Here is a 14,494-nt window from a genome sequence, read left to right as displayed (position 1 = left end):
TTTAAATCTTTTGGGAGAGGAGGTGTCATCTTGTTGTCATTATTTAATTAGTTGATTTGTCTTAGCTTTAATTTTAAATGTTAAATTATTGTCACAATGTATTAGCTAGTTTTCCTCTCTAACTTGGTTCTTGTGTTTACGTTTTTCACTAAACGACCGTTTTGTCTTTCATGTTTTGAGGGTGTACGGTACTTCTCCCCAGCTCCCCACCCCTCCGCCCCAGGAGGCCGAGGGGTTGTCAACGTCCCGAATGAAGTGGTGGACAATTGTGTTCTGAACCTTGACCTGGGCGTTTCTACTTGATTTTGGCCGCTGCTGTTGACTGCTACGTTTTGGCATCCTGAACTTAGATTATTTTTGGATCCACTACCTTCAGCAGCTTGAGGATTTATTCATTTATTATCCTGCTACGCCCTTGGTTCAGTTACCATAGCCAAGGGGACTCTCTGTCCAACGGTACGGTATTTGGACTGTTATTAGTTTGCATGCTGAGCAAGACGCCTCAGTTTGGATCACGGCCTGTGAATTGGTGGAGGTATAGGCCAACGCCGTGAAGTTGGGCCCATAATTTGACGTCACCTGTCTCAATCTCCAGACGTGGAGATCCTAGGTTTAACCAGATCACTGTTGGCTTTGTTACAAGGACCACCTCTGAATACTTTAGTGTTGTATTTTGGTTAGGTTATTCATTCTTTTTGAACTTCTCCTCCTTTCTGGGCCCCCTCCATATTGCGTTTGAATGTGTTGTTTTTCTATTAATTGGTTAAGTGTTTTTATATATATTAAGTGTAATTGTTTTTCATTATAATCATTGTATCTAGTGGTTCAGGCGTCATTTCTGTCTATATCTTCATGTATTAAAATTAAGTTATTTTTCTTAGTGTTTATTTTCACCCCCAAATTGGTTTTGCACACATTGGTTGATAGTCTTGTGATACGATTTCACTTTACTGTGAATTTCGTATTCTGGTTAGTGAATACTAATATTGGATAAGTATACAAGTGTATGTGGTGGTGGTAAAACGACCCATCACAATGGGCGAAAGTTGATGAAGCAGCAGGAGGCTGAGGGATGAAGGATGATGAAGCAACAGGAGGCTGATGGGCGAAAGATGATGAAGCAACAGGAGGCTGAGGGGTGAAGGATGATGAAGCAACAGGAGGCTAAGGGGAGAATGATGATGAAGCAACAGGAGGCTGAGGGGTTAAGGATGATGAAGCAACGGGAGGCTGAGGGGCAAAGGATGATGAATCAACAGGAAGCTGAGGGGCGAAAGATGGTGAAGCAGCAGGAGGCTGAGGCGTGAAGGATGTTGAAGCAACAAGAGGCTGAGGGGGGAAGGATGATGAAGCAATAGGAGGCTGAGGGGCGAAAGATGATGAAGCAACAGGAGACTGAGGCGTTAAGGATGTTGAAGCAACAGGAGGCTGAAGGGCGAAGGATGATGAAACAACAGGAGGCTGAGGGGCGAAGGATGAGGAAGCAACAGGAGGCTGAGAGGTGAAGTATGATGAAACAACAGGAGGCTGAGGGGTGAAGGATGATGAAGCAACAGGAGGCAGAGGGGCGAAAGATGATGAAACAGCAGGAGGCTGAGGCGTGAAGGATGTTGAAGCAGCAGGAGGCTGAGGGGTGAAGGATGATGAAGCAACAGGAGGCTGAGGGGCGAAAGATGATGAAGCGGCATAGGCTGAGGAATGAAGGATGTTGAAGCTGCAGGAGGCTGAAGGGTGAAGGATGATGAAGCAACAGAAGGCTGATGGGTGAAAGATGGTGAAACAACAGGAGGCTGAGAGGGGAAAGATGATGAAACAACAGGAGACTGAGGCGTGAAGGATGTTGAAGCAACAGGAGGCTGAGGGTTGAAGGATGATGAAGTAACAGGAGGCTGAGGGGCGAAGGATGATGAAGCAACAGGAGACTGAGGGGCGAAGGATAATGAGCAACAGGAGGCTGAGGGGTGAAGGATGATGAAACAAAAGGAGGCTGAGGGGTGAAGGATGATGAAGCAACAGGAGGCTGATGGGCGAAAGATGATGAAACAACAGGAGGCTAAGGTGTGAAGGATGTTGAAGCAACAGGAGGCTGATGGGTGAAGGATGATGAAGCAACAGGAGGCAGAGGGGCGAAAGATGATGAAGCAGCATAGGCTGAGGCATGAAGGATGTTGAAGCAACAGGAGGCTGAGGGGTGAAGTAAGATGAAGTAATAGGAGGCTGAGGGATGAAGGATGATGAAGCAACAGGAGGCAGAGGGGCACAGGATGATGAAGCAACAGGAGGCAGAGGGGCACAGGATGATGAAGCAACAGGAGGCTGAGAGGCGAAGGATGATGAAGCAACAGTAGGCTGAGGGGTTAAGGATGATGAAGAAACGGGAGACTGAGGGGCGAAGGATGATGAATCAACAGGAGGCTGAAGGGCAAAGGATGATGAAGCAACAGGAGGCTGAGGGGCGAAAAATGGTGAAGCAGGAGGAGGCTGAGGCGTGGTGGATGTTGAAGCAACAAGAGGCTGAAGGGCGAAGGATGATGAAGCAATAGGAGGCTGAGAGGCAAAAGATGATGAAGCAACAGGAGAATGAGGCGTTAAGTATGTAGAAGCAACAGGAGGCTGAAGGGCAAAGGATGATGATGCAACAGGAGGCTCACGGGCGAAGGATGATGAAGCAACAGGAGGCTGAGGGGTGAAGGATGATGAAGCAACAGGAGGCTGAGGGGCGAAGGATGATGAAGCAACAGGAGGCTGAGGTGTTAAGGATGATGAAGCAACAGGAGGCTGAGGGGCAAAGGATGATGAATCAACAGGAAGCTGAGGGGCGAAAGATGGTGAAGCAGCAGGAGGCTGAGGCGTGAAGGATGTTGAAGCAACAAGAGGCTGAGGGGGGAAGGATGATGAAGCAATAGGAGGCTGAGGGGCGAAGGATGATGAAGCAACAGGAGACTGAGGCGTTAAGGATGTTGAAGCAACAGGAGGCTGAGGGGCGAAGGATGATGAAGCAACAGGAGGCTGAGGGGTGAAAGATGATGAAACAGCAAGAGGCTGAGGCTTGAAGGATGTTGAAGAAACAGGAGGCTGAGGGGTGAAGGATGATGAAGCAACAGGAGGCTGAGGGGCGAAAGATGATGAAGCAGCATAGGCTGAGGAATGAAGGATGTTGAAGCAGCAGGAGGCTGAGGGGTGAAGTATGATGAAACAACAGGAGGCTGATGTGCGAAAGATGATGAAACCACAGGAGGCTGGGGGCGAAAGATGATGAAACAACAGGAGGCTGAGGCGTGAAGGATGTTGAAGCAACAGGAGGCTGAGGGGCAAAGGATGATGAAGTAACAGGAGTCTGAGGGGCAAAGGATATTGAAGCAACAGGAGATTGAGGGGCGAAAGATGATGAAGCAACAGGAAGCTGAGGGGTGAAGGATGATGAAACAACAGGAGGCTGAGGGGCAAAGGATGATGAAGCAACAGGAGGCTGAGGGGCGAAAGATGATGAAACAACAGGAGGCTGAGGTGTGAAGGATGTTGAAGCAACAGGAAGCTGATGGGTGAAGGATGTTGAAGCAACAGGAGGCTGAGGGGTGAAGTATGATGAAGCAACATAGGAGAGGCTGAAGGATGTTGAAGCAACAGGAGGCTGAGGGGTGAAGTATGATGAAGCAATAGGAAGCTGAGGGATGAAGGATGATGAAGCAACAGGAGGCTGAGGGGCAAAGGATGATGAAGGAACAGGAGGCTGAGAGGCGAAGGATGTTGAAGCAACAGGAGGCTGAGGGGTTAAGGATGATGAAGCAACAGGGAGACTGAGGGATGAAGGATGATGAAGCAACAGGAGGCTGAGAGGGCGAAAGATGGTGAAGCAGCAGGACGCTGAGGTGTGAAGGATGTTGAAGCAACAAGAGGCTGAGGGGTGAAGGATGATAAAGCAACAGGAGGCTGAGGGGCAAAGGATGATGAAGCAACAGGAGACTGAGGCTGAGGTGTTAAGGATGATGAAGCAACAGGAGGCTGAGGGGCAAAGGATGATGAATCAACAGGAGCTGAGGGCGAAAGATGGTGAAGCAGCAGGAGGCTGAGGCGTGAAGGATGTTGAAGCAACAAGAGGCTGAGGGGGAAGGATGATGAAGCAATAGGAGGCTGAGGGGCGAAAGATGATGAAGCAACAGGAGACTGAGGCGTTAAGGATGTTGAAGCAACAGGAGGCTGAGGGGAAGGATGATGAAGCAACAGGAGGCTGAGGGGTGAAAGATGATGAAACAGCAAGAGGCTGAGGCTTGAAGGATGTTGAAGAAACAGGAGGCTGAGGGGTGAAGGATGATGAAGCAACAGGAGGCTGAGGGTCGAAAGATGATGAAGCGGCATAGGCTGAGGCATGAAGGATGTTGAAGCAACAGGAGGCTGAGGGGTGAAGTATGATGAAGCAACAGGAGGTTGATGGGCTAAAGATGATGAAAGAACAAGAGGCTGAGGAGCTAAAGATGATGAAGCAACAGGAAGCAAAGGGGCAAAGGATGATGAAGCAACAGGACGCTGAGGGGCAAAGGATGATGAAGTAACAGGAGTCTGAGGGGCAAAGGATGTTGAAGCAACAGGAGACTGAGGGGCGAAAGATGATGAAGCAACAGGAAGCTGAGGGGTGAAGGATGATGAAACAACAGGAGGCTGAGGGGCGAAGGATGATGAAGCAACAGGAGGCTGAGGGGCGAAAGATGATGAAACAACAGGAGGCTGAGGTGTGAAGGATGTTGAAGCAACAGGAAGCTGATGGGTGAAGGATGATGAAGCAACAGGAGGCAGAGGGGAAAGATGATGAATCAGCATAGGAGATAAGGCATGAAGGATGTTGAAGCAACAGGAGGCTGAGGGTGAAGGATGATGAAGCAAAGGAAGCTGAGGGGATGAAGGATGATGCAAACAGTAGGCTGAGGGCAAAGGATGGAAGGAACAGGAGGCTGAGAGGCGAAGAATGATGAAGCAACAGGAGGCTGAGGGGTTAAGGATGATGAAGAAACGGGAGACTGAGGGGCGAAGGATGATGAAGCAACAGGAGGCTGAGGGGCGAAAGATGGTGAAGCAGCAGGACGCTGAGGCGTGAAGGATGTTGAAGCAACAAGAGGCTGAGGGGTGAAGGATGATGAAGCAATAGGAGGCTGAGGGGCAAAAGATGATGAAGCAACAGGAGACTGAAGCAACAGGAGGCTGAGGAGCGAAGGATGATGATGCAACAGGAGGCTGACGGGCGAAGGATGATGAAGCAACAGGAGGCTGAGGGGTGAAGGATGATGAAACAACAGGAGGCTGAGGAGCAAAGGATGATGAATCAACAGGAAGCTGAGGGGCGAAAGATGATGAAACAGCAGGATGCTGAGGGTGAAGGATGTTGAAGCAACAGGAGGCTGAGGGGTGAAGGATGATGAAGCAACAGGAGGCAGAGGGGCGAAAGATGATGAAGGGCATAGGCTGAGGGCATGAAGGATGTTGAAGCAGCAGGAGGCTGAGGGGCAAAGGATGATGAAACAACAGGAGGCTGAGGGGCGAAGGATGATGAAGCAACAGGAGGCTGAGTGGTGAAGGATGATGAAGCAACAGGAGGCTGAGGGGTGAAGGATAATGAAACAAAGGAGGCTGAGGGGCAAAGGATGACGAAGCAACAGGAGGCTGAGGGGCGAAAGATGATGAAACAACGTGAGGCTAAGGTGTGAAGGATGTTGAAGCAACAGGAGGCTGATGGGTGAAGGATGATGAATCAACAGGAGGCAAAGGGGCGAAAGATGATGAAGCTGCATAGGGGCATGAAGGATGTTGAAGTAACAGGAGGCTGAGGGTGAAGTATGATGAAGCAATAGGAAGCTGAGGGATGAAGGATGATGAAGCAACAGGAGGCTGAGGGGCAAAGGATGATGAAGCAACAGGAGCTGAGGGGTGAAGGATGATGAAGCAACAGGAGGCTGAAGGGTGAAGGATGATGAAGCAACGTGAGGCTGAGGGGTTAAGGATGATGAAGCAACGTGAGGCTGAGGGGCAAAGGAGTTGAAGCAACAGGAGGCTGAGGGGTGAAGGATGATGAAGCAACAGGAGGCTGAGGGGTGAAGGATGGTGAAGCAACAGGAGGCTGAGGGGCGAAAGATAATGAAGCAGCAGGAGGCTGAGGGGTGAAGGATGATGAAGCAGCAGCAGGCTGAGGGGTGAAGGATGATGAAGCAACAGGAGGCTGAGGGATGAAGGATGATGAAGCAACAGGAGGCTGATGGGCGAAAGATGATGAAGCAGCAGGAGGCTGAGGGATGAAGGATGATGAAGCAACAGGAGGCTGAGGGGCGAAGGATGAAGAAGCAAAAGGAGGCTGAAGGGTGAAGGATTATGAAGCAATATGAGCCTGAGGGGTTAAGGATGATGAAGCAATGGGGAGGCTAAGGGGCAAAGGATGATGAATCAACAGGAAGCTGAGGGGCGAAGATGGTGAAGCAGCAGGAGGCTGAGGGTGAAGGATGTTGAAGCAACAAGAGGCTGAGGGGGGAAGGATAATGAAGCAATAGGAGGCTGAGGGATGATGAAGCAATAGGAGGCTGAGGGGCAAAAGAGAATGAAGCAACAGGAGACTGAGGCGTTAAGGATGTTGAAGCAACAGGAGGCTGAAAGGCGAAGAATGATGAAGCAACAGTAGGCTGAGAGGTGAAGATGATGAAGCAACAGGAGTCTGAGGGGTGAAGGATGATGAAACAACAGGAGGCTGAGGGGCAAAGGATGATGAAGCAACAGGAGGCTGAGGGGTGGAGGATGATGAAGCAACAGGAGGCTGAGGGGGTGAAGGATGATGAAGCAACAGGAGGCTGAGGGGTAAAAGGTTGATGAAGTAACAGGAGGCTGAAGGGCAAAGGATGTTGAAGCAACAGGAGGCTGAGGGGTAAATGATGATGAACCAACAGGAGGCTGAGGGTGAAGGATGGTGAAGCAACAGGAGCCTGAGGAATGAAAGATAATGAAGCAACATGAGGCTGAAGGGTGAAGGATGATGAAGCAACAGGAGGCTGAGGGGTGAAGGATGATGAAGCAACAGGAGACTGAGGGATGAAGGAAGATGAAGCAAGAGGAGGCTGATGGGCGAAAGATGATGAAGCAGCAGGAGGCTGAGGGCGTGAAGGATGATGAAGCAACAGGAGGCTGATGGGTGAAAGATGATGAAGCAACAGGAGGCTGAGGGTGAAGGATGATGAAGCAACAGGAGGCTGAGGGAGAATGATGTTGAAGCAACAGGAGGCTGAGGGTTAAGGATGATGAAGCAACAGGAGGCTGAGGGGCAAAGGATGATGAATCAACAGGAAGCTGAGGGGTGAAAGATGGTGAAGCAGCAGGAGGCTGAGGCGTGAAGGATGTTGAAGCAACAAGAGGCTGAGGGGGAAGGATGATGAAACAACAGGAGGCTGAGGGGCGAAGGATGATGAAGCAACAGGAGGCTGAGGGGTTAAGGATGTTGAAGCAACAGGAGGCTGAAGGGTGAAAGGATGATGAAACAACAGGAGGCTGAGGGGCGAAGGATGATGAAGCAACAGGAGGCTGAGAGGTGAAGTATGATGAAACAACAGGAGGCTGAGGGGTGAAGGATGATGAAGCAACAGGAGGCTGAGGGGCGAAAGATGATGAAACAGCAGGAGGCTGAGGCGTGAAGGATGTTGAAGCAACAGGAGGCTGAGGGGTGAAGGATGATGAAGCAACAGGAGGCTGAGGGGCGAAAGATGATGAAGCGGCATAGGCTGAGGAATGAAGGATGTTGAAGCTGCAGGAGGCTGAAGGGTGAAGGATGATGAAGCAACAGGAGGCTGATGGGTGAAAGATGATGAAACAACAGGAGGCTGAGGGGGGAAAGATGATGAAACAACAGGAGACTGAGGCGTGAAGGATGTTGAAGCAACAGGAGGCTGAGGGGTGAAGGATGATGAAGTAACAGGAGGCTGAGGGGCGAAGGATGATGAAGCAACAGGAGACTGAGGGAAAGGATGATGAGCAACAGGAGGTTGAGGGGTGAAGGATGATGAAACAAAGGAGGCTGAGGGTGAAGGATGATGAAGCAACAGGAGGCTGATGGGGTGAAAGATGATGAAACAACAGGAGGCTGGTGTGAAGGATGTTGAAGCAACAGGAGGCTGATGGGTGAAGGATGATGAAGCAACAGGAGGCAGAGGGGCGAAAGATGATGAAGCAGGCTGAGGCTGAGGCATGAAGGATGTTGAAGCAACAGGAGGCTGAAGAGGGTGAAGGCAAAAGATGAAGTAATAGGAGGCTGAGGGATGAAGGATGATGAAGCAACAGGAGGCAGAGGGCACAGGATGATGAAGCAACAGAGGCAGAGGGGCACAGGATGATGAAGCAACAGGAGGCTGAGAGAGGCGAAGGATGATGAAGCAACAGTAGGCTGAGGGGTTAAGGATGATGAAGAAACGGGAGACTGAGGGGCGAAGGATGATGAATCAACAGGAGGCTGAGGGGCAAAGGATGATGAAGCAACAGGAGCTGAGGGGCGAAAATGGTGAAGCAGGAGGAGGCTGAGGCGTGGTGGATGTTGAAGCAACAAGAGGCTGAAGGGCAAAGGATGATGAAGCAACAGGAGGCTGAGAGGCAAAAGATGATGAAGCAACAGGAGAATGAGGCGCGATGTAGAAGCAACAGGAGGCTGAAGGGCAAAAGGATGATGATGCAACAGGAGGCTGATGGGGAAGGATGATGAAGCAACAGGAGGCTGAGGGGTGAAGGATGATGAAGCAACAGGAGGCTGAGGGGCTGGTGAAGGATGATGAAGCAACAGGAGGCTGAGGTGTTAGGATGATGAAGCAACAGGAGGCTGAGGGCAAAAGATGATGAATCAACAGGAGGCTGAGGGGCGAAAGATGGTGAAGCAGCAGGAGGCTGAGGAGTGAAGGATGTTGAAGCAACAAGAGGCTGAGGGGGGAAGGATGATGAAGCAATAGGAGGCTGAGGGGCGAAGGATGATGAAGCAACAGGAGACTGAGGCATTAAGGATGTTGAAGCAACAGGAGGCTGAGGGGCGAAGGATGATGAAGCAACAGGAGGCTGAGGTGAAAGATGATGAAACAGCAAGAGGCTGAGGCTTGAAGGATGTTGAAGAAACAGGAGGCTGAGGGGTGAAGGATGATGAAGCAACAGGAGGCTGAGGGGCGAAAGATGATGAACAGGCATAGGCTGAGGAATGAAGGATGTTGAAGCAACAGGAGGCTGAGGGTGAAGGGATATGATGAAGCAACAGGAGGCTGATGGGCGAAAGATGATGAAACCACAGGAGGCTGGGGGCGAAAAAGATGATGAAACAACAGGAGGCTGAGGCGTGAAGGATGTTGAAGCAACAGGAGGCTGAGGGGCAAAGGATGATGAAGCAACAGGAGTCTGAGGGGCAAAGGATGTTGAAGCAACAGGATTGAGGGTGAAGGATGATGAAGCAACAGGAAGCTGAGGGGTGAAGGATGTTGAAGCAACAGGAGGCTGAGGGGCAAGGATGATGAAGCAACAGGAGTCTGAGGGGCAGCAAAGGATGTTGAAGCAACAGGAGGCTGAGGGGTGAAGGATGATGAAGCAACAGGAGGCTGAGGGGTGAAGGATGATGAAACAACAGGAGGCAGAGGGGTGAAGGATGATGAAGCAACAGGAAGCTGATGGGCGAAAGATGATGAAACAACAGGAGGCTGAGGTGTGAAGGATGTTGAAGCAACAGGAGGCTGATGGGTGAAGGATGATGAAGCAACAGGAGGCAGAGGGGTGAAAGATGTAGAAGCAACAGGAGGCTGAGGAGCTGAAGATGATGAAGCAACAGGAGGCTGAGGTGAAGGATGATGAAGCAACAGGAGTCTGCTGAGGATGAAGGATGATGAAGCAACAGGAGGCTGAGGGGGCAAAGGATGATGAAGGAACAGGAGGCTGAGGTGAAGGATGATGAAGCAACAGGAGGCTGAGGGGTTAAGGATGATGAAGCAAAGGAGACTGAGGGGCGAAGGATGATGAAGCAACAGGAGGCTGAGGGGCGAAAGATGGTGAAGCAGCAGGAGGCTGAGGCGTGAAGGATGTTGAAGCAACAAGAGGCTGAGGGGCGAAGGATGATGAAGCAATAGGAGGCTGAGGGGCAAAAGATGATGAAGCAACCGGAGACTGAGGCGTTAAGGATGTTGAAGCAACAGGAGGCTGAAGAGCGAAGGATGATGATGCAACAGGAGGCTGACGGACGAAGGATGATGAAGCAACAGGAGGCTCAGGGGTGAAGGATGATGAAACAACAGGAGGCTGAGGAGCAAAGGATGATGAATCAACAGGAAGCTGAGGGGCAAAAGATGATGAAACAGCAGGATGCTGAGGCGTGAAGGATGTTGAAGCAACAGGAGGCTGAGGGGTGAAGGATGATGAAGCAACAGGAGGCTGAGGGGCGAAAGATGATGAAGCAACAGGAGGCTGAGGCATGAAGGATGTTGAAGCAACAGGAGGCTGAGGGGCAAAGGATGATGAAACAACAGGAGGCTGAGGAGGCGAAGGATGATGAAGCAACAGGAGGCTGAGTGGTGAAGGATGATGAAGCAACAGGAGGCTGAGGGGTGAAGGATAATGAAACAAAAGGAGGCTGAGGGCAAAGGATGACGAATGTTGAAGCAACAGGAGGCTGAGGGCGAAAGATGATGAAACAACAGGAGGCTGAGGTGTGAAGGATGTTGAAGCAACAGGAGGCTGATGGGTGAAGGATGATGAATAAACAGGAGGCAAAGGGCAAAGGATGATGAAGCAACAGGAGGCATGGGAGGATGCAACAGGGGGCTGGGGGTGATGGATGATGAAGCAACAGGAGGCTGAGGGTGAAGGATGATGAAGCAACAGGAGGCTGAGGGGTGAAAGATGTTGAAGCAACAGGAGGGTGATGAGGAGGTGAAAGATGATGAAGCAACAGGAAGCTGAGGGGCAAATGATGATGAAGCAACAGGAGGCTGAGGGGTGAAGGATGATGAAGCAACAGGAGGCTGAGGGTTGAAGGATGATGAAGCAACAGGAGGCTGAGGGGCGAAGGATGATGAAGCAACAGGAGGCTGAGGGGTGAAGGATGATGAAGCAACAGGAGGCTGAGGGGCAAAAGATGATGAAACAAGAGGAGGCTGAGGGGTGAAGGATGATGAAGCAACAGGAGGCTGATGGGGTGAAGGATGAATGAAGCAACAGGAGGCTGAGGGGTGAAGGATGATGAAGCAACAGGAGGCTGAGGGGTGAAGGATGATTGAAGCAACAGGAGGCTGAGGGTGAAAGGATGTTGAAGGAGGATGATGACAGGAAAGGTTGAAAGCAACAGGAGGCTGAGGGGTGAAGGATGATGAAGCAACAGGAGGCTGATGATGGCAACAGGAAAGGGGAGATGATGAAGCAACAGGAGGTTGAGGGGAAAGATGATGAAGCAACAGGAGGCTGAAGCAACAGAAGGATGAAGGATGATGAAGCAACAGGAGGCTGAGGGGAAAGGATGATGAAGCAACAGGAGGCTGAGGGGTGAAGGATGATGAAGCAACAGGAGGCTGAGGGGTGAAGGATGATGAAGCAACAGGAGGCTGAGGGGTGAAGGATGATGAAGCAACAGGAGGCTGAGGAGATGAAGGATGATGAAGCAACAGGAGGCTGAGGGGCGAAAGAAGGATGATGAAGCAACAGGAGGCTGAGGGTGAAGGATGATGAAGCAACAGGAGGCTGAGGGCGAAGGATGATGAAGCAACAACAGGATGATGAAGCAACAGGGGTGCAAAGGATGATGAAGCAACAGGAGGCTGAGGGGTTAAGGATGATGAAGCAACAGGAAGCAAGAGGCTGAGGGGCAAAAGATGATGAAGCAACAGGAGGCTGAGGGGCGAAGGATGATGAAGCAACAGGAGGCTGAGGGGTGAAGGATGATGAAGCAACAGGAGGCTGAGGGGCAAAGGATGATGAAGCAACAGGAGGCTGAGGGGTGAAGGATGATGAAGCAACAGGAGGCTGAGGGGCTAAAGATGATGAAGCAACAGGAAGCAAAGGGGCAAAGGATGATGAAGCAACAGGACGCTGAGGGGCAAAGGATGATGAAGCAACAGGAGGTTGAGGGTCGAAGGACGATGAAGCAACAGGAGGCTGAAGGGTGAAGGATGATGAAGCAACAGGAGGCTGAGGGGCGAAAGATGTTGAAGCAACAGGAGGCTGAGGGGTGAAGATGATGAAGCAACAGGAGGCTGAGGGGCGAAAGATGATGAAGCAACAGGAGGCTGAGGGGTGAAGGGATGAAGCAACAGGAGGCTGAGGGGGGTGAAGGATGATGAAGCAACAGGAGGCTGAGGGGCGAAGGATGATGAAGCAACAGGAGGCTGAGGGCAGATGAAGTTGAAACAAGGCTGAGGGCTGAAGGGGATGATGAAGCAACAGGAGGCTGAGGGGCGAAAGATGATGAAGCAACAGGAGGCTGAGGGGTGAAGGATGATAAAGCAACAGGAGGCTGAGGATGAAGGATGATGAAGCAACAGGAGGCTGAGGGTGAAGGATGATGAAGCAACAGGAGGCTGAGGGGTGAAGATGATGAAGCAACAGGAGGCTGAGGGGTGAAGGATGATGAAGCAACAGGAGGCTGAGGGGAAAGTAAGGATGATGAAGCAACAGGAGGCTGAGGGGGTGAAGGATGTTGAAGCAACAGGAGGCTGAGAAACATGAAGGATGATGAAGCAACAGGAGGCTGATGGCGAAAGATGATGAAGCAACAGGAGGCTGAAGGATGATGAAGCAACAGGAGGCTGAGGGGCAAAGGATGATGAAGCAACAGGAGGCTGAGGGGCGAAAGATGATGAACAACAGGAGGCTGAGGGGTGAAGGATGATGAAGCAACAGGAGGCTGACTGAGGGGCGAAAGATGATGAAGCAACAGGAGGCTGAGGGGTGAAGGATAATGAAGCAACAGGAGGCTGAAGCTGAGGGGGAAGGATGATGAAGCAACAGGAGGCTGAGGGGTGAAGGATGATGAAGCAACAGGAGGCTGATTGAGGGGAAGAGGCTGATGATGAAGTATGCAACAGGAGGCTGATGGGTGAAGGATGATGAAACAACAGGAGGCTGAGGGGGCAAAGGATGATGAATCAACAGGAGGCTGAGATGAAAACAGGAGGGAGGCGAAAGATGATGAAGCAACAGGAGGCTGAGGTGAAGGATGTTGAAGCAACAGGAGGAGGGGTGGGAGGAAGGATGATGAAAGCAACAGGAGGCTGAGGGTGAAGGATGATGGCAACAGGAGGCTGAGGGGTGAAGGATGGTGAGGCTGATGGGGATGATGAAGCAACAGGAGGCTGAGGGGGAAGGATGAAAGCAACAGGAGGAGGGGATGAAGGATGATGAAGCAACAGGAGGATGTTGAAGCAACAGGAGGCTGAAGGGGTGAAGGATGATGAAACAACAGGAGGCTGAGGGGTGAAGGATGATGAAGCAACAGGAGGCTGAGGGGTGAAGGATGATGAAACAACAGGAGGCTGAGGGGTGAAGGATGATGAAGCAACAGGAGGCTGAGGGGCGAAAGATGATGAAACAACAGGAGGAGGATGAGACACGAAGGATGTTGAAGCAACAGGAGGCTGAGGGGGTGAAGGATGATGAAGCAACAGGAGGCTGAGGGGTGAAAGATGATGAACCAACAGGAGGCTGAGGAATGAAGGATGTTGAAGCAACAGGAGGCTGAAGGGGTGAAGGATGATGAAGCAACAGGAGGCTGAGGGTGAAAGGATGATGAAACAACAGGAGGCTGAGGGGGGAAAGATGATGAAACAACAGGAGGCTGAGGCGTGAAGGATGTTGAAGCAACAGGAGGCTGAGGGGCAAACGATGATGAAGTAACAGGAGGCTGAGGGGCGAAGGATGATGAAGCAACAGGAGACTGAGGGGCGAAGGATAATGTGCAACAGGAGGCTGAGGGGTGAAGGATGATGAAACAACAGGAGGCAGAGGGGCAAAGGATGATGAAGCAACAGGAGGCTGAGGGTGAAAGATGATGAAACAACAGGAGGCTGAGGGGTGAAGGATGTTGAAGCAACAGGAGGCTGATGGGTGAAGGATGATGAAGCAACAGGAGGCTGAGGGGCGAAGATGATGAAGCAGCATAGGCTGAGGAATGAAGGATGATGAAGCAACAGGAGGCTGAGGGGTGAAGTATGATGAAGCAACAGGAGGCTGATGGGATGAAGGATGATGAAGCAACAGGAGGCTGAGGGGTGAAGGATGATGAAGCAACAGGAGGTGAGAGGTGAAGGATGATGAAGCAACAGGAGGCTGAGGGGCGAAGGATGATGAAGCAACAGGAGGCTGAGGCAGCAAGAAGGATGATGAAGAAACAGGAGGCTGAGGGGTGAAGGATGATGAATCAACAGGAGGCTGAAGGGCAAAGGATGATGAAGCAACAGGAGGCTGAGGGGTGAAGGATGTTGAAGCAACAGGAGGCTGAGGCATGGTGGATGAAACAACAGGATTG

The 14,494-nt window shown here is 51.2% G+C and overlaps 1 protein-coding gene across 1 annotated transcript; it reads right to left on the bottom strand.

Moving 5' to 3' along the window:
• Window positions 1–1,164: 1,164 nt before the first annotated feature.
• Window positions 1,165–14,472, bottom strand: LOC136827849 (uncharacterized). The gene is made up of 11 exons (XM_067085308.1): window positions 14,290–14,472; window positions 11,956–12,159; window positions 10,009–10,410; window positions 9,582–9,818; window positions 8,657–9,357; window positions 6,915–7,155; window positions 6,003–6,337; window positions 4,911–5,454; window positions 3,825–4,623; window positions 2,048–3,173; window positions 1,165–1,714 (listed from the first exon to the last, which is right to left on the bottom strand). Exons 1-11 carry the CDS (start codon window positions 14,470–14,472, stop codon window positions 1,165–1,167), a joined length of 5,322 nt encoding a protein of 1,773 aa, XP_066941409.1.
• Between the last annotated feature and the right edge of the window lie 22 nt (window positions 14,473–14,494).

Source organism: Macrobrachium rosenbergii, chromosome 42 (assembly GCF_040412425.1).
Source record: "Macrobrachium rosenbergii isolate ZJJX-2024 chromosome 42, ASM4041242v1, whole genome shotgun sequence".
Taxonomy (NCBI): Eukaryota; Metazoa; Arthropoda; class Malacostraca; order Decapoda; family Palaemonidae; genus Macrobrachium; species Macrobrachium rosenbergii.
This window is presented reverse-complemented; position numbering and strand designations above follow the sequence as displayed.